At 36.3% G+C, this 20,834-nt stretch overlaps 1 protein-coding gene across 4 annotated transcripts in view; it reads right to left on the minus strand.

Annotated features, from left to right (window-relative positions):
• Nucleotides 1–911: 911 nt before the first annotated feature.
• MED13L (mediator complex subunit 13L) overlaps nucleotides 912–20,834 on the minus strand; it is a 358,048-nt gene continuing 338,125 nt past the window's right edge. For 3 of the 4 annotated variants that reach the window (XM_037816610.1, XM_037816608.1, XM_037816609.1), the window contains 9 exons: nucleotides 20,458–20,646; nucleotides 16,154–16,377; nucleotides 15,818–15,960; nucleotides 13,009–13,167; nucleotides 11,642–11,818; nucleotides 9,680–9,834; nucleotides 7,291–7,452; nucleotides 4,775–4,887; nucleotides 3,630–3,762 (listed from right to left, as the gene is read on the minus strand). In XM_037816610.1, coding sequence (XP_037672538.1) covers nucleotides 3,630–3,762; nucleotides 4,775–4,887; nucleotides 7,291–7,452; nucleotides 9,680–9,834; nucleotides 11,642–11,818; nucleotides 13,009–13,167; nucleotides 15,818–15,960; nucleotides 16,154–16,377; nucleotides 20,458–20,646 — 1,455 coding nt within the window. Of the gene's footprint in view, nucleotides 3,763–4,774; nucleotides 4,888–7,290; nucleotides 7,453–9,679; nucleotides 9,835–11,641; nucleotides 11,819–13,008; nucleotides 13,168–15,817; nucleotides 15,961–16,153; nucleotides 16,378–20,457; nucleotides 20,647–20,834 lie in introns of all 4 variants that reach the window. The other variant, XM_037816607.1, reaches the window with a different exon arrangement.

Genomic DNA, 20,834 nt, shown 5'->3' on the forward strand with positions numbered 1-20,834 from the left:
TCTGGCCTCACCCTTCTCAGCCTTTCTTCAACAGCACAACTATAATAAAAGGGACCAGCTGTTTATAGTTTGCAAAGCAGCTGTCAGGGAGTGATCATCATTCCCGTTTTACATATGAAATAACCAAGGCTGTGTAATTGCAATAGTTGCTCACTTGCTTCAGACAATGTTATGCAGAACGATGTGTATGTCTTAATAGACGGAAGGAGAATAAAAGCAAGGTCTTCCAAATTATTCAAATAGTAAGCTCTGTTACGTCTGCCAAGGGAGTACAGTAAGCCCTGGAGACTCCCCCTCAAACACATAGTTTTTCCGATTAGATGGACAGGAGGAGGAGAAAATGACACAGTGGATGGGAAGCAGCCAGCAAGGACCTGCTTCTAGGTAGTGTGTTACATGGCATGTTGTCAAGTGTCAGCAGCTCTAGTGGGTGCCTGTGAATCAGGAAACCAGCAGAGAGAGATGCATCTTATTTCTAAGGAACACCAGAAGGAAACCACTGGGACTGTAAAGAGAAGGGAAGTGGAATGCAATAGGCTTGTAATTTGTCCTAGGCTTAACTACAGTCTAAGAGCTGGGAGACACCAGTGGACCTGATCTCAAAGCAGTTAAGAAACTACAAACCCCAGGGCTCTTAATTCAATGTTGTGTTAGTGCTTTAGCAGAATATTAACCTTACCATCTATAAAAACTGATCTAGGAAGGCACTTGAAGCTTTGAGTATGAGAATATCATTTCAAACAGCTGGGGGTGATTAGGGGCAGTAAAAATGTACACCCATTTTACTGACCATGGAACGTAGAGCCTGGCTCCTAATCTTTTTCAGTCCAGAATGCATACAGCTTTGAAATAGGCATTGATAATTTTATTACAAAGTTGGATGGAAGGGAAAAAAGCCACTCAACATTTCAGTAATTCAATAATTTATTCCTCTAAAAAAGTGTGAAAAAGTATATAGCTCTCATCCACAAGGTATATATGAATGACATTTAAAATGGAGGCCTTTTATTATTGTTTCTTTTTATCAAAGTCTTTTAGTGTACTGTACCAGCGCTATACTGTAGTTTTTTTAATTGAACTTCACATATTTTTTGTATTCTTTCAAATTGTTTGCTATATATAAAAGAAGCTCACTGCAAAATGCTTGAAGGAAAAAAAGAAACAAAAGAAATTCAGAACTTCCCAGAAATGTACAGCTTTTACATTTAAAAAAGGTTCTGAAATATACATACAAGCATGCTGGACAATCCCAACCCTCTCCCCTCCCCCTTTCACCATTTTAGTTCAAACCATGGTAAAAGTTCTGATTTCTGCAGAATTTCTAAAATTAAAAGTAAAAAAAAATAAAATAAAATAACTTCTCATTCTGTAGCAAATCCAGGGCTTGTACATTTCGGATTAATTCAGTAAAAAACTCACAAGTAAAATAATGCATATTTAAGGGAAATATTATACAGACTTTTTCACACAGAAGTACATAATAAGATTTTTTAAAATCTATTGCCATTCATTTATTTTTGCACAAAAACGTATAAATATGTCACCAGCTTTTCTTAACTTAAAAAACTTAAATAAAAGACACCAGATGAAAACTACCCTTTGCTGCCTTTTTTTTTTTTAATTTTTGTAGGTTTTGGTTTTTTTTTTTTTTTTTCTTTTTTGCTTATTAGAATTGGGTTTCTAGGGAAAAAAAGCCCCTGCATTAAAAACAGCCCATTTAAAAAAAAAATTCAAAGTTCTGATGAATTCTGGGAAAAAAGCAACCCCAAAGTGGTAAAAGAGTACAAATATCTACTTTACAATTTGTCTTCTCACCAAGATAATTTTATACAAGTTTACAATCTTCATCATCTTATGCTCTTCAAAAGGCCTTGAGAATTTTCCTTTCTGATTAAGAAAAAATAGCACTGCAATATTTTTAAAGTCAATTTTACACTGTACACATTAGATACAAATTGTTTGATATATCAGATTTTTTTAACCTATACATTGAGAAAGTCAACCCCTCCCCTTTAATTGGTGGCACAGAGAACAAAATTATCCATTTACAAGTTATTTCTCTGCTTTCACCTTCCCACCACACTTTATTTTTTAATATAATGTTTTAAACGTTAGATTATTTCAAGAAAAATACTTTTACAAAATCATATCAATTATTACATTTTTCTTTTTTTTTTCTTTTTTTTTTTTTTTTTTTTTGTTAATAACCAGGACATGGAGGTCTCTTGGAAGAACTTTTAAAATTTGCATGATTCTCTCCACAGCTGACGTGAGCTCCAGCAGCCGGATCAATGTGATTCCCAGAAGGTGAGCTTGTGCCCACCACCCCTCAGAAAAAAACAGACGGCAACAGTAAGTAGTAGAAACAGAGTCTTAAAGACAACCCTCTCGGGCCTGGAATGAGGAGTCATAAAATACTTCAATTAGCCATTAATGTTTTAAAAAGGCTTTTTTAAAAAAGTCCCACCATGAAGGCTCAACTTCAAGTACTAATTTAATGGGAAATTGTAATATTTCTTTGAAATAATATTCCTATGGTCCAGAAAAAATTCACCATATTTATGAGCAAATACTTTTGATTGTGATATGTACATGGCGTCCTTTTTGATCTAATGAGAGGAGAGACCTGGCTTTCAATAAGAATTCACTGGAAAATATATTGCCATTGTGACTATATAAAACTAATTAAAGAACTTGCCTCCATGGCTCTGGGTTGAGCTGGACTGCCTTCTATATAAAAATGTTATCCTTCAGGAAACGCTGGCCACTTGTAGTAAGGATCATGGCAGAACTTTTAAAACCCAGTTTGTTCTTAACAAAACCTACTGCTGGGTGGTTTTGAATATATTACTTTTTAGGCATAATCTCCCCAATTCGTCTTCATTCCTTTTCTGGCTTCTAGGACAGAGGTATTATGTAGTCAAAGAATCCTATGGTGGATCGCAGTTGAGTTTCAGCTACTTTACCTGGTCCTCAAGAATTTTAAAAAAATTGAAAGTCACAAAAACCCATGACAAAACATCTTAAAATAAATAAACAAAATTAAGATGTCTCCAGACCTTTCACATCTACACACAGGTACAGAGTCAACCAAAGCAGTCATGCTGACCTAGATGGGAGCAATAAAGGAGACAGAAACCCCGTTACGTCATGTACTTGAGCTGGTTCTTACTTTTAAAAAGTCCCAGATTATGGAGTTCAGGTAAACCACAGGCCATATATGAGTAACTAGAGGATTTCATCCAAAGGGCTAAACTGCCCTTATTTTAAACAGAGACTGAAAACACAGACTCTTGTGCAAAAGGGTACTGTCTCTTCTGTTTCCCTCTTTAAAACCAACAACAAAAGAACTTCCTGTGGACCAGTGGTTTGAGGCTGCGCACACTGTAACTCTGGCTGAAAATCACTGCTTATGGAAGTTTCCAGGTCCATGAGAGAGGTGTCAGTGAGTCACTCTGGTAATGAACACTGCAGATTTGACATGTGCCTGCTGAAAAGTAATCACAGTGCAGGACTGTGGAGAGTGGTCTGAAGAAAAGGATGTGGGGAATTTGCAGAGTGTAGCAGGTTCCTTGAACTGAGGTTGCGGGGAGAAGGAACTGAGCCAGAGAGAACAAGTGCTTTTCCAATTAAAGTATATTCATGATGGCATTGTACAACTGAGTGAGCACCACAAAGTGGACAGGAAGGCAGGAAGTACGGTCCTGGGTGGCCGGATTGCACGTGAGCCAGGACAGAGCATTGTACTGTTCCAAAACAAACCTGCCAAAGAGAACACACAGATCAGGGGCATGGCCAGTGACAGAAGGGAATTCTGGTTCTCAAATTCTACACATTCCAGATTTTAGCAGGAAGAAGGTCTGAAGTTATTCTTTAATTGTCCCCAGGCTCCTTCACAATCTGTCTCTCACATCCCCCCTTCTTTCTAAAGCGTGCTGTCCAATGCGGTAGCCACTAGCCAAATGGATGTACTGAGCACTTGAAATGTGGCTGGTCCAAACTAAGATGTGCTGTAAGTATAAAATATGCACTGGATTTCAAAAACCTAGTAGTCAAAAAGAATGTAAAATATCTTAATATTTTAAATTGATAACATGTTAAAATGATAACTTTTTGGATATTGACTTAAATAAAATATATTATTAAAGTTAACTTCAAAGATTTCCTTTTTTTTAATGTGGCTTCTAGGAAATTTTAAAATTATAAATGGGACGCACAATATGTTTCTACTGGACAGCACTGCTGGGAGCCAAATTCAGGTTCGTTAGTTTCCTGCATAATGTAATTTCCAAATTGTTTAAAGAGTTAGAAAACATTAGAAAAAGCTTGTATAAATTTTCTCAAGGTTCCTGAAGAATGTTTATGGCCTACTAAAGCACAAGAAAATTAATACACACCCCTGGGAGGCATTTCCCACCTGTGGAATTTATCTTCTACTTAATTTTGTTTATAAAATTTGTGTAAGGGGTAAAAAAAAAATGCTTTCATTGCAAAGTGCTTTAAGTTCTAGACTCTCTTCTGTTTTCATCACCATGAAATGCTTCCCCTAAATAGGAAACAAAGGCGATTGTAATTGCACATAACTATCTAATTTAACAAAATGAGTTATACTGTCCAGTGCACCATAGCTTTCACTGGCTAATCAGACAGTGCTCCACTGCACAAAAGGTAGCATCTTTTCTATGAAAACCACACTCAAAAACACCTTGGGAAAAGAATAATAAAGGAATATAATTTCAAATTATAGTACTATGGTGCTTTGGTCTGAATCTACCTTAAAACATCAGATGTAGTTTTGGAGTCGAGAGGATGTGGAACTCGTTGAGAATTCCTGGCAGGGAGAAGTTCATCCATCTGTGCTACAGAAATGTGGTGATGCAGCGAAGCCTGGCAAAAGGAAAAAGAAAGTTACCCTCCTAGTCTTGACAACCATGGTACAGAAAAAAGGTAGGGCCATGTCTGCCAGAAGCAAATGCTCTCTAGAGTCCCTAGAAGTCAGGGCTTCTATCAGTCTATGAATTTTAAGCTGCCCCAGTCACCCCTACGTGATCCCAAATAATTCCATATCCTAGAATGGGGGGGGGGGGGGGGGTGTGGTACCTTTTTTGACCTATTTTTCTTTTTGTCCACGATCTTGAATGTAAGTGATTTAGTAGGCATCGCTAATAGATAAGGATCTTTTAAAACAGTAATCGTCATACTCAACAAAAATTATCAGTGATTCTTTAATATCGTCATCCAATTCTTTAATAGCATGATTCATTTTATATCATCATCTAATGTACAATTCATGCACAAGTTTCCCTGATTATCTCAAAAACATATTTTTACATTTGGTTTATTAAAGTCATGACCCAACCTGGTCCACAACGTTGCAAATGATTAAATAATGTACCTCTTAGGATCTTAACCTACAGAAGGCCCCACAGTCTGGATATGTCTGACTGCATCCTTGTTATGGTGTTTAGCATGGTCCTCTGTCTTTATTTCCCAAAAGCCAATGGTTAGCTCCAGAGGCTTCATAAGATTCAGATTCATTGGTGTGGGAGCTGGGGAGGGTGGGGGTGGCAAGAAAACTTGACAGGTGGGGATGTGCTCTTATCACGTCACATCGAAAGACACATAACATCTGGTTGACCACTTTACATAATGAGATTGATCACTGGGTTCAGCTGGTATCAAGGTGCTCCATCCATTATAAGGTACCCAACAATTTTTCACCTGATTGCTTTAGCATATTTTATTTTACTAAACAACTGGAAATATAAAGTGTAAAGAAGAAACAACATAAATGCTTGATTCCCTCCCATTATCAATTTTCAGATTAATGAGTTGATGTTCTAGCTGCTTCCAAAGGATCTGAACCTTGGATTTATTTCAATCTATTGCTGTCATCATTCTTTTTGATGCTTAATTTGTCCCATCTCTGGCCAATGAGAACCCCTCCAAGCTGGCTCTTGGGTGCTTTGGTATGATTCTAATAATCTTTGATAACTTCCTTGTTTTTAGGGATGACAAATTATGCCAGACCCACCTTGAATATTTCTTGCTCTAGAACATGTTAATCAACCATTTTGTCAAAGAACCCTGATTCTTTTGAGTGATAAATGGTATTTAGGAACCCACAATCATGGCATCAGAGGTGTTTATTGACACTAAGCTGTCACTGCTCCTAATTTTTTCAGTAGGCTTAAGTAGGAAGTGTGTATATTTTAGAGAGAAAAATAAGCAGATAAATCTGGGTTCATACTGAAAATTCTAATTGAAGTAAAAATTACATGGATTTTTATATAACTTCTTTGATCTCATAATGATATATTAAAGTCATTAGGAAAAGAAAATTGCTTCATTTTATTAGTGGTTGATTTAACCTTTCATTGAAAATATAAGCAGATAAATTTGTATGTGTACGTATGTGTCATATATTAATCCACGGAAATAATTATATAGAAATATTCTTCATTTTGAATAGATTACTAATATTCCATTGTATGGATGTACAGTAGTTTATTCAACTGGTCCTTTATCAACAACCTTTATGTAGGTTGTTTCTATCTTGTACATGTCATTTTTAAAATTTTTGCCAAAGTATCTTTGGAATAGATTCTGAGAAGTGGGACTGCCACATCAGAAAGGGAAATGTGGAAGGTTGTATCATTTGGCATTCCAGCAACACATGAGAATGCCTTCTCCACATGGCCCTGCCAAGAGAGTATGTTGTCAAACCTCTGGATTTTTGCTAATCAGTAGGTGAAAAATAGATTTCATTCTGGGTTCTTTCACTCAAACTAGAAGTATGGGATCTTTTGATTTTAACTCTTAACTTAGATTAAGGGGTTCCAAGAAATAAACAGGAAGGAGTAAGTGTAAATGTGGCTTTTTTTTTTTTTTAAGCTGACTCTTGCCCTTCTCTAATAAAGAACCCTGACAGCCTGCGGCAGGGGAGGAAGAGTAGAACAGTTAGTTCTTATCATCCTTTTGCCCAGGCCATTGACAGCAACGCAATACGGACTTGGAGAAAGATCAATCTGTAGAATCACACATCCATCCTAGATACAAGCTCTAGGCGCCACAGTCTCCTTGGGTTAATGCAATTAATTCCTTTGTGACATGTCCTCTCCACCTACAACTGCAATTAAAATATACTATATACTCAAGGTATAAGTAGAGATGAGAGAAACAGGGAACACAATATGACTATGGTGACTAAGATAGAACTTTTTAAGCCAAAATTGAATTTCACCATTAATTACTCATCCCCCAGAACTTCAAATATGAGGCCAAACCAACCTTTAGGAAGAGGGGGCACTGGTTCTGAGCCTGGGGACATGATGACCAAAACCACTGAGGGAGATTCTCAGCTTTGGCAGTTGAAACAAAATACCCAAGGGCCAGAGGTTGCTGTTTTAGCTCCTCCGGTGCTTCTCTAGAAAGAAGACGTTCACCCTGGCTCTGAAAAACAAAGTCCCAGAAGCATGATAAGCATTTCTCATTTCAAATAAAGCTTTAAACCAACTTTCATCAGTTCACTCTGGGCACTGTACTGACTAATCCCCTTTCTGGCAGTACCTACAAAAAAAGTCAGGTGACAAGAAAGGTAAACAGAGAGGCATATACTTTGCTACACAGACAGATATCTCACAAAAGCTCAGGCAGAAGATACCGGAAAAACTAACAGCACCAGTCAAGTTAAGTATAGATTTATCTGCTCTGGTTTCTTTTCTGCAAAATATAAAATCAGTTCCGTGACATGATTAGGTAACAAACTAAACTTGGAAAGAGTGTAATCTCTGACAGTTGAAGCCCACACTCATGTGCTTTTCCACCAGCAACCAACCAAACCCCCAAGGAGAGCCCCTGCCCACCCACTGTCCCACCGTCAGCCACCGCGGTCAGGGGATGTGAGCCCTACGCCAGCAGCTGCAGGTGCAGCAGTGTGAGATCTGCCAATGAAGAAGCCATGTTTTAATTTTCTTAAAGGAAGACTCCTTTAAGAACCTTATTGTACTTTTTTTGCAACTGACATTTACTTCAGCCTTTTATTCTTTTAGGCTAGCCATAAGAGTTAAAAATGTACCTTTTGTGTAGGCAAAAGTAATCCATTTGTTTTCACAAACCTTCTGTTTAGAGGTGGAAAAAGGTGGAAAAAAAATCTTCCACTACAACATCAAACTGTCAATTCTTAATTAAAAAAAAAACTTGACTCCAACCTTGAATAAATTCTTTCCTCTGTTGCTATAGTATCTTACTCGGATATCAAAAAATGTTTAATTGTTCAGAAAGAGAAAATGTTGAAAGCCTCTCAGGGGTTACCTGGCTGTGAGTGGTCAGGATTGAACGGGCCATGTGACCAACTTACACTTCGCCATTCAATTTAAAGATTTCAGGGCTTGAAGCTTTAACAAAGGGAGAAAATTCAGCACCATCTCTGTTTCTTAGAAATTACACTTAGGTTACCAATTCTTTGTTAATGGATAAACTGAATTACAATAGGTACTGGGAGGTAGGTGCATTATTTCCATTTCACAGGTAAGGCTGAGAAAGGTAAAGTAAGCTTGTCCAAGGTCACAAAGCTTGTATGCAATAGCGCCCTAATTCAGAGCAGGGGCTGCCAGGCTCTGGGGCATGCATTCTTAACTGCTATTTATCTCTAGAATTCATATTAATCCTAAATTAAAACTATCCAAAGTAAAACTTGTGTTCTTCATTCCTATCACAACAGTCTCCAATGAAACAATAAGTTTTCATTAACTGGTGAGTAACTGTAGAGGAAATGAACACATTTAAGATCTCTTCCTTCCAGAAGGGAGTGAAAAGGGGTGAAGGGACTCTGAGTTGCCCTTTCCTGGTTTCATCCAAAGTACATGTTTGTGTCTAAATGTGTGAACAGGGTTGCTTATACTTGTCTAGTTTAAGATTTTAGACATAGCTGTTTTTTAGGTCTTAATCCCTCAGTATCATACAGTTTAAATAAAAAGTACAATATAGTGCTGAGGCATGAATCATCTACTTTGAAACAAAGTTAACACAAGCCATGGCAGAACCTTCTAATTTGTAAATCTTCTGTTGATCCACTCCAATATCCCTGGAATATTTAAAGACAGAACTAGTGTAAGCTCTCATTTTGTTCCTTAATACACTTGCATTAACCTCGTCATTTCTCTAAAATCAGCTACTTGCTGGCTCTTGCCATTTCCACAGGTTGGCTATAGAGATTGGGACTGTATATATAAAAGTATCATGACATGAAAAAAAGCAGACAGGCTCCTTTCAGAATAATCAAACAACAACATGTTCTTTAATTAACACATTCACTTTGCCTGTTAAATAAGTAGGGATGTTGAACTAGCCTTGCAAAAGCCACTATTGTGGTAAAAAAATAACATGGAAGCAGCAAGCAACCTGAACTAACTTTTGCTTTAAGAAAGCAACGCATAAAATTCTTGCAGCTGTAATAAGACTATTCTTCTGACAAAACTTAATCATCAGGAATAATAAGTTAATTCTAAATCACTACCTTCTACTTAAACTAAAGAGTAACTTTCCAACACTTACTTCTCTTGTACCGGACACTAGGACCAGCAAGAATAAAGGTGTATGTAGTAAAAAGATACTTCAAAAGGATTATTCTCCTGAGGGTTGAGGTTTTTAAAAGCATCCTACTTCAAATCATCCTTACCCGACTATGCTGAAAATGAGAGCCCACACCAATTCCAGGAGAGCCTGGGGAGGGAACTGGGGAGGAGTTGGGAGATGAATGGAGGTTCCCAGTCATTAATATGCCGATATCGTTGTCCATATCATCTGGGAATGGAAGGTCAACAAACATATCATCTAGAGGGGAGGGAAGAAAAAAAGCATAAAAATTAATTAGATAATCCACATTCTGACTTAATAATATACTGTTTGTTAGCCTATGACCAGTATCGGCATGTTATTAACAACTTAGTAAGACTGAATGAGTGCCTACTGAGTGCAAGGTGCTGCAAATTATTCTTTCATTTTATACTCTCTCCACTGATCTAACGTGAGGTATTAACAAAATGGAGAAATAAAAAAATAAATAAATAAATAAAACCTTACACTATGTACAGCCTTCAGAGGCACAAAAAAGATGGCAAAACAGCTAAAGAAGCAACTTAATTATTAAAAAAAAGTTAAAGTTGACACCATCCAAGATAACAGTAAGACTCCATTTATGCTTCCAATTAGCAACTAAAATACTAGAGAGTTAGGTAGTGCATGGTAATAGGTGTGAACATGACTTAAAACTGGGGGCCTATTCCAAAAGCAGATCAAAGCACTATGTTTTCATTATGAATTCCTCTCCCATATTATAAAATATGGTACACTTACGGTAGACGATTTGGAAAAAGTATAAAAAGGGAATCATTTGACTATGATTCTTCCTTTTTCTCATGTGTTTCTTTTTTTTATGTATTTGTTATTTGGTTGGGATCATACTACATAATGCATGTAAGGTTTGTTTGAGAAGGCAAAGTACTAGTAATGGATGGTGGTGAGGGTACCATAACACTGTGAATGTGATTAATCCCACTAAATGGTGTATTTGAGAGCAACTGGGATGGGAAGGTTTATGTCATATGTACATTGCCACAATTTAAAAAGAAAAATGATAGGGCACCTAAAGAAACAATGGCAATTAAATGCAATAGGTGATCCTGGACAGGATCTAAGAATGGAGGAGAAAAGGCTCAAAAGGACATTGTTTGGACATAAGAAAACATTGGAATATAAAATAGAAGCTTTATATCAATGTTAAATTTCTTGAAGTTGATAACTGCACTTAAGGTGGATACATAAGTAAATATCCTTATTCTTAGGAAATGTACATAGATAAATGTTGAAAGGGTATGAGGTATGCAACCTGCTCTCAACTGTTCAGAAAATAGATACAAGGTGATAAAACGTTAAAATTGGTATGGAGGGGTGGCGGGGTGGGGGTGGTATGTTGGAGTTCTCTGTATGGGGTTTGTATTATTCTTGCAACTGTCTTTTTAACTTTGAAATTATTTCAAAATAAAAAGTTTAAGGAAAAAGAAATGTGGTATCCTTTCCTCCTTCCCACTTAAAATGGGTAAATGCTGGTACCTATTAAAAATTCTTTAAAAGCTATTCAAATGGATGCATAATACTAAGCATCTAACAGTTTATAAATAGCCATTTCTTAACAAATGCCTTACAGATATTCAAACCCAAAAATCCATTAAGGTTAATCAAATAAGGAATTGCTTTACAGCAAATTGGATTCCAAATGACTAGTTGAAGGCAAGTACTATCATCGTGTTGCCTGATAGTCTTCACACATTTCAAACCAGATCAACAAATACTTATTCGAAAAGTGACACCCACATGAAGGAGATAATTAATTTTTTTGCCTTTAATGAAAAACAAGAGAAAGTTAATTACCCAAGAGAGGAAAGATTAGGTCTTTGTAGTAGTACTGACTGACATCAAATCTTTAAAACCAAAAAGATTCTCAACCCATCTGTTCCCTCCTCATATTTGATATAGTGTTTATTACAACACAGAAAAACTTGCAGCAACCCCATGACTCCACATTCTAGGTCTGTGTCTTCTATAGGGAGTTGAGGTCTATTCATATAGGTTTTTTACTCACCATTGTTGGGGCTAAACCCATCTTCATTGGGATAGTTGGCTGGAGCCACTTGGATGGTTGATGATGTTGGGAACACCAAGATGTGTGTACAAGAAGCATCTTGAGGTGTGTTAAGCTGGGATGACTGCATGTTCAGTGCAGTACTTCGGCCAAAAACAGAGCCCATAGTGACAGCATCTTTAAAAAAGAAAAAGAATCATATCAATTCTCCTTGTGCAAAAGTAAACGATCCCAGAAATGAAATATCAAGAGGGGTTGATCTCAGGACATATAGCTGTGATAACCCAAGCCTCAACTGACACTGGAAAAGTTAAGATAAAGTTGGATCAAGTCCATCAAATATGTTTTCGTTATTTATATAAGAAATATTTATAAAAAACAAACCCCCTACTTTACTTCCTCATGTGTTTCTAATCATTTATTAGTTGTTCTCCTACATCATACATCATACAATCCCTATAGATCCTTCATCATACAATCCCATTCAGTTAATAATTGTTAAAATTGAAATTCAGTGAGTGCTTACCACATGCCAGATTCTGTGCTAAACTCTTTATTCATGTTATCTCATTAAATCATCAAGGTAGGAACTATTATCCCCATTTTACAGATGAGGACAGAAGCACAAAGACTGTGTAGGCACCCGAGGTAACTTAAGGTCTAATGATAAGGCCAATATAGGGTATCTGTCTCTCACTAGATTAATGACAAGTAACCCCACTCACACCACAACACTAATGATTTCTACTAGGAGCAAGTGGATAGGGTCTTCCATTAATCAAAGAAATATATCGATGAGAAAAACAGGTTAGAAAAATGTAAAACTGCTTAGCTGATGGTTTTAAAAAATCAACCACACCTTTAAAAAATTCAGTGTCTATAATGTTTTGGTTATCCTCATACTGGCAATTCCATTATTGAGAGCTTACTGTGTCCCAGGTCCTGTGCTAAATGCTTCATTCCTACTTTCCTGACCATTAATCCTCAATCATATCAGGGACACCTTAAATACCCTCTTGGGGCTACTTGGGGATTCTGTAAAAGATGTGTCTTCAAAGGATATTCAAATATGTATCATGCTAGAATCCAGTTTAGTAGCTTCTTCAATGGTGATCTTCATACACTAACAACAAATCTGGAATTTACAATCTCTGTCTCAAGCTATGGTCAACAAGGATAATAAAATCATAAACTACTCTCCTTGGAAGAAATCAAATGGTTTCCATTTTGAGCCCAAAGTAAAATATTTTCTTATAACACAGTAATAATATAATAAAGATACACTCTACGCTTATCTGTGGACTTAAGTTTGAATGGACTGAATTGATGTGATGCCTAATTAATGAAACTGACAAGAGGAAATTTACCTGGCATCACTACAAAGGACCCCTGGGGCTCCATGGCAACCAGGCAGGCACTGAGGATTGAAGGAGAGTCTGCGGCAGAGATTCCACACATCCGGCACACATCCTTGAGCTGTTTGCTGATTGTCTGTAGTGAACATTCTCCAAGGAGGATACTCCAGTCTGAAATCAAATATCAGAGTCATACACAGTCTTTAGAAATTTGTACTGGCATGAGACTTGAGCTTTTGGCCAGTGTCACCTAGCAACTGAATATCCATGATTGGGCCCTAAAGGGAATACAACTATACACAGATTCCCCTTACTTGCTACAAAGAAAATGTTACTTGACCTCCATTACACTTCATTAACAAAGAAACAAAGGCCTACTATTCTTAGGCTCAAGTCATGTTTGAAATGACCTTTGAGAGTCTAGCACCATTGGATTTAGGCACTTAAAATTAATGCTTTTTGATGAAGATGCCAGTGTTAGTGTTCTATCCTTTCTCATCTTTCTAAAAGGTCTGATTCCTTCACTGCCCTATAGGAACTTTTCTTTAGAACAGAGCACAGTTGGGGGCTGATCTCAAGTTTGTTTATTGTTATAGGTTGTTTATTTCCATGAAAGACAAGCAGCAGCAGAAATTAATAGGAACCATTCTTAGAACACCCAAAAGAGTTCATAAACAAAGCGTGTGAGTGAAGTACTCCAAACAATGCCATGCTAATCATTTACTCTAGAAAGGTGGCAAAATTTTTCTTTCCAATTTTGGTTATCATATCCAAACAAAAGCACTACGTGTAACTGGAGAACTGATGAGGGGGTAAGTTACTCTGGCCTTTCTTTTACTCTTCCTGACAAACACATAGTATATAATACTCCTGCAGCAAGCACTGTTTTCATGTCTTGTCCCACTGATGAAATGCCTACTTACTGTAAGCTTCTTTACTTCCACATAGCTTTTCAAACAAACTGTTTCTCTATTAAAGAGCAAGTAAAAGGACGTATGTTTAAAAACCATAGATAATCACATAGATGTTCTGTATTTCAAACCACATGAGGAGGAAAAGGGCAGTGTGAATACTTCACCACGACCCACTCTGGAGATAACAGAAATTCACAAAGCTGACTCTGAAATCTAAGAGCTCATATCTGATACCACCCTAAAGAAATGCATATGGCATAGACCTCAGATCCCCAAACAAGGAGAGGTAGATTAGCGAACAAATTTCCTGTACGCCAGGCTCTTGCTCCATGTTTTTTTTTTCCTTAAACTACATTTTCTCTCAGTCTTTTGATGGTTTCCTCAGATCATATTTACATTCATCTTCTCTAAGAGATGAGGAGGAAAAGTGTGCCCCTTTTAAGAAGCACCCCTTCATAATTTTCCAAAATACCAACTAGACTACTGAACTACATTTTTATCCCCTGCTCTCTTCTATTATATTATAACTTTTCCCAAGGGTTAAGAATGGCCCAAAGTCTTTAAGAAATAAGATTGACTAAAAAGCAGAACAGGGAGAAAGCTTAGGAATTCTGATAGAAATGAGATGATGAATTCCCTAACGTATTAGACCATTAGGCTACTGATTCTAGACTCATTATAAGTATGATATTCTTAAAAAACTGAAAAGGGTGATATTTTCTATTGGTCTACAGTACTATTTCTTATTAAAAAAATTTTGTGCACACAGATGCCTAAGACAACATTTGTAAAATATGTATTATCTAGCATTTGTATAAACTGCCATTAAACCCTAAAAATTAACTTATTTAGGTATTTACCACAACATAAGGTATATCTGTATACCTGATATAAATTTCATGTATAGAAATAATTTGCACACTCTAATATAGGTCAGCAAGCTGTTTCTGTAATAAAGTTTTACTGGAACACAGCCATGTCCGTTCATGTAGGCATTGGCCAAGGTTGCTTTGACATTAGAGTTGAATAGTTGGGACAGTAACTGTCGGCCCCCAAAGCCAAACACAGTTACTATAATCTGACCCTTTAGAGAGAAAGTCTGTTGACCCTGTTCTAACATATCTGTACAGTAGAAACCACCAAGCTAATTTGTGACACAAGCCTTGTTTTCTACAGACCTCAGGAAAAAACTTCTGCCATTTTATGCATATACTGAACATCTTATAAATGATCTATTAATTAATAAGGCTTTAAAAAAAACCTAGGCCTGTTCATATTGCTCATGTAAAACTGTACAAGTAGCTATACCAGAATAGTCAATGAGGTGGGCTCGATGCCAGGCCAGGCCTGCAGCTGCTGATGTTCAATTGTGTTATGTTACAGTTACTTTCAGCTCTTCTTAACTGTCCGTTATGTTTATAAGGAATATAAGCAGTTGGTATATATTGCCAGGGATTCAACTTAACCTTCTCTCTCAAGTTCCCAAACTGAAGAATACCAGACAGGGGCAAGGCAAATAAAGACTGTTCCTATAAAAACCAGTCATCCTTGTGAATCAGGATTATCTTGCTATTAAACCACCAAACAAAACAGAAATACAGAAACATTCTCATCAACCACAAAAAAAAAAAAAAAAAACAGCTTGAAATAAACTGAAGGCTGAAAATACTTTTTTTCTGTTTTCTATATTGGGGTTCAGTAATTAATATTTTACTTGAAAATATGGTTTTGTTGCTAAAGAAAAATTTGAAAACTACTGTTTTATCCTGTACATATAAAAGAACCAGAATATATAATCTGCTTTTTTTCTTACTACCACTTTTCATTTTCTCCCATAGCTCAAATTAATGACATGATCTCATTCCTTTTCTTTTACTTCCTGTACAGACTGCTTCAAAATTTCTCACCTTTAAGTTCTCCATGGCCAAGACGCCCAAGTCGCCCAATTACAACTCTCCAGGGTAGAGATGTCATTTGGACAATCCCTATGCACCATTCCCATAACTTCTGCAGTCCAATTTTACGTGCAGATACTTTACTCCTCCGTGATCTCAAAAAGAAAGAAATGAGGAAGTGGTCCCAAATGAATCAAAGTTATCATTTAATAAGACAAAATCAAAAAAATTCCAAAGAACCCACCCACATTGTATCCACTGCATTTAGATAGGCAAACTGGAAAGATTAATAGCCAAGGAAAGACACAGCATCAATTTACAAGCCCCATAAACATCAAGGACCCTCACCTGTTTGGTAAAGCAATATTTACAATGCAGGTCTCTAATAATTCCCCATGGAGGTCAGTACAGGAAGCCAAAAGCCAGCGCTGGTCATGAGACAGACAATAGCCCACAAAGAGCACATTGTATTTCTGGCTCGCCTCACCAAATGTCTCTCCCAGCTCTGTCTGCTTGTCTTTGATTGGGGCCAAAATAAAGGGAGGGGAGTAAAGCTGGATTGGGCTGGGCCGCTGAAATCAAAATCAAAATCAAAATCTGTATCAACACACAGCCATTGAACTTAATGTTTACAACAAAACCCACAACAGCACTGAGTGAAACCAATAGGAAGTAATGAAAATAGATAGTTTCCTTCCCTCTCCTACCAATAGTATAGACACACATATATAGAAATAAATAATAACGGTAACAAGATAACAAAAACATCGTTTCAATGATATAAGCTAGAGATCCCAATCAAGCCAAAAATTCCTTATTAAAAGAAATTACTACTTTAGAAAGTAAATTAGCACAACTTCATTAGTCATTAGGAAATGGAAATTGAAACCACATTGAGGTACCACTACACACCCACCAGAATGTCTAAAATGGTGAAAACATGGAGCAATCAGAACTTTCATACATTGCTGGTGGACGTGTAAATTGATACAATCCCTTTAGAAAAGTGTTTGGCATTATCTGCTGAAGTTGAACAAGCACATATCCTGGGACTGAAAAAAATATATGTGTGCATGCACATATATATGTACTTACCTAAGACAGGTATAAGAATGTTTACAACATTATTAATCATAATAGTGCCACACTGAAAGTAAGTATAAATACCCATCAATAATAAAATAGATAATAAATTGTTTTAGTCACATAATCGGAATATCAAACAGCAGGGAATGAACAAACTAAAACTACAAGCAACAAAACAGATGAATCACAAGTGAAAGAAGTGAGACACAAAAGAGTAAAAACTATATGACTCAACATATATAAAGTTCAGAAGCAAGCAGAACTCCATTGTTAGAAGTCAGAATAGCAATAACCTTTAGAGTAACTGGTAAGGACATTAAGAGGGCTTCTGGGTGCTGGCCAGGTTTTTGTTTCTTGTGCCAATTACAGTAAATTTTTACTTAGTGTGAAAATTCATCAAGAAGTACACCTATATTGGATAGTTTTCAGTATGTATGTTATATTTATGCATGTGTATGTAATTTGAGAAATAAGAACATTAGCTGTTACAAATATTCTGGCTTGTTAAACTGGGATAAAGTTTGTCATCTTTGTTTACAGCTATCACACACATGTAAATATTTAATAAAATACAGCGGAGGTTGGTAAACTTTATGTAAAGGGCCAGAAAATAAATACTTTAGGCTTTGTGGATCTTTCACATGTTCTTCTCTCTTTAAAAACATAATTATCAGTCTTGGCTATTTGGTCATACATGTACAGACTGGGAAGGATTTAGCCCATAGCCATAGTTGCTGACCCCTGCATTTGATGGCATGAGGCATAGTAATAACAGAATTACAGAATTTTAAATCTAAGAGAGACCTTGCACATATACAACGACTTGCTCAAAGTCACAAAGCTAATTACTAAATCCATTCACTCTCTGTATAGCCCAGCAATACTGAAAACGTATGTCCATGCAAAAGACTTGCATACAAATATTCCCAGCAGCATTATCCATAATAGGTAAAAAGTGGAAACCCAAATGTCCACCAACAGATGAATGAATAAATTGTGGTATACCCTTCCCATAGAATACTATTCAGCCATAAAAGGGGTAAAGTACTGAGACAAGTGACAACATGGGTGAACCTTAAAAACATGATGCTACATGAAAGAACTCAGTAAAAAAGGTCACAAATTCTATGATTCCTTTTATATGAAATGTCCAGAATAGGCAACTCCAAAGAGACAGAAGGTAGATTAGTGCTTGCCAGGGTCTGCAGTGAGGGGAGGACAAGGAGTGATTAATAGGTACAGGCTTATTTTCTTGGTTTATGAAAATATTTTAAAATTAGATAGCAGTGATGGCTACACACACACATTTTGTTCAGTCCTAGGATATGTGCTTGTTCAACTTCAGCAGATAATGCCAAACACTTTTCCAAAGGGATTGTATCAATTTACACGTCCACCAGCAATGTATGAAAGTTCTGATTGCTCCACATTTTCACCATTTTAGACATTCTGGTGGGTATGTAGTGGTACCTCAATGTGGTTTCAACTCTGAATATACTAAAAAAACAACTGTACCATTTTAAAAGGGTGAATTTCATGTTATGTGAATTATATCTCAATAAAACTGTTATTAAAAGAGTCCAGTTAATGTTTCCTAAAAAGTTTTGCATAAAACAAAAGGTTAAATGTTAAATATCTCAGAGGCAATAAATAGCCTGTGATAAATCACAAGGTAAAACAATTTCCAAAACCATTTTTGAGATACTAGATGCTCTATGAAAAAAAAATTTGATGCTAGCTATAGGATTTCTTCTAAAAACTTTTATGATAAATATTAAAACACATTCTTTCTTATGTGATAGTCTGCTCGCATGAGATAGTATGTTACCCAGAGAACCAGAATGTCACAGAAGTGAGGACAAGGCAGTTCCCCATGGCATCTTCAGCTCCTAGAACAGCACCTGGCACACAGCGGGTGCTCAGCTATATTTATTGAATGAAAGCACAAGGTTTTCACTGAAGAATGAAGAAGCAGCAACTTTTATCAACTAACCATTACCTTAACTGAGGTAAAAAAAATTATAAACCTCAGCCTATAACATTTGGTTCTTTTGTTTTTAATAAAGTAAAATGATACGTTTCTCTCTTCCTGTTCAAAGCAAAAGGATAAAAAAGCTTATTATTCAAAGTCCTTCTGCCCTTTAATTCACTGTAAGCCTCACTTTATCTCTTGAATTCCTGAGGGTGTTCTACCGGTATATTATAATTTTTAAAATGTTATATGATGCCTTGGAATATCCCAATAGTAGGTAGTCATCCTTTAATCTCTGCTATGAAAATGGAGAATACTAATAGTTATCATTTGAAATTGTGATCACTTCTTATCAAAGTATGAAGGAATGGCTGCATCTGAATTGCAAAATCACTACAAAGAGGTAATGAATTGAAGGATTCTAAGTTTATAAAGAAAGGCAATAATTTATAATTTCTGGAGATAAGAAACAGATAGAGACAAATTTATTTTTTAAATTCTAGAAAAGCCTAATGCAAAAAATAAATGAACTGCTCACAAAAGTGAAAAATTCACACTCAAAGGATAAATTAACCCCAAACTGCCAAAGACAGTCATTTGATATAATCCTCAGAGTGAATGTGGATCATAAGCTAAGCAAAGTGGCTTTCTCTCTTGGGATCAAGCTGACCTGAACCAAGAAACAATAAAAGCATTATTCACTATTTACGTCATTTTTCACTTCTAAGCTTTTATTTACAAAGGGATAACCATTTCACAGAGTTCCTGGAAAAACTTTCATTACCATCTAAAATCTGCAGTTGTTCTTTTTAAGAAGCTCTCTTATGGTGAAGAGGTATTTGGTGGCTTTGTTTACTGGGTAATCTTTCATGCAATAAAGTTGTGGGAACCGATTTTTGAAGGCTTTGAAAATTCTAAACATTGCCTTATACATATATCTTCAGGATGGGGTGATTAGTAAAGCAAAGAAAGTGTTCAACTTTTAAATTTTTTATTTTGCTTTGATGTTTCAAAATTACCAGTATGTATCCATGGGAATTAGGTTTAAGGTTACCAAGATGGGGAAAAAATATAGAAAAAAGCATTCATTTGTATACAGAGGTACTGAGATGCAGACTAGAGAAAGCTACTCCTTGTAAGAGAGTTCATCAGAAAATGCAGAGTAAAGACACGTGCAACTACAGCATCAGGATGTAAAACAGATGAGAAGGCAGAAAGTTAATAAATGTAAGAAGTTTAAAAAAATAACAAAATAAATTTAGGAGAGACAAACATTAATATTTAAAAGTGGCAAGCATATTGTTGCCTTAGGTTCTACATCAAGAAACAGCAAGGGCTTGCTTATCTAACTTCTCAAAAAATTTTGAAAGTTCAGAAAATTCTCTTCTTTATTTTCATTTAAAAATTAAGGAAATGTACCAACTCTTACCTAAAAGAAGACGACCAACCAACTAACCAGTCTCTGGGTTAAATAAAACACTCACTTGTTTGCATTGTTAATATAAAAGCCCTCCTTTTGCAAGTTTCTACCCACCTCAGAATACCCACCTAATATTCTAATATTCAGTAACATTCAAATACTGCTAATACCCACCTCAGGGTTCTTGAGGGTCATCTCAATGCTGGCTGCAGGCCCAAACCCTGTGAGGGATTTAATGTGAATCTGTGTAGGCAGAGGTCGCCTGCACTGGCAGTACACTGAAAATGCCATGGACTTCAAGTACTGAATATAAAACACTTGTTCATCCTTCATTGTCTGCAGCATGTACTGGCAAGGCACAATCTACAGAAAGAAAAATGCAAACAAAACTAGAAATTGAGTCTAATATGCCAAAAAGAAAGCTGGAAAATGAAATGGCATGAATTCTTTTCTTTAATGGGGGAAAGTAACCTTAGAGTTAAAATACATAAATATCAAAATAATGTAAGTGAATCCTACTGCCTTCAAGTAACATAATGTACACCAGAAAT

This window comes from Choloepus didactylus, chromosome 23, assembly GCF_015220235.1.
Source record: "Choloepus didactylus isolate mChoDid1 chromosome 23, mChoDid1.pri, whole genome shotgun sequence".
Lineage (NCBI taxonomy): Eukaryota > Metazoa > Chordata > Mammalia > Pilosa > Megalonychidae > Choloepus > Choloepus didactylus.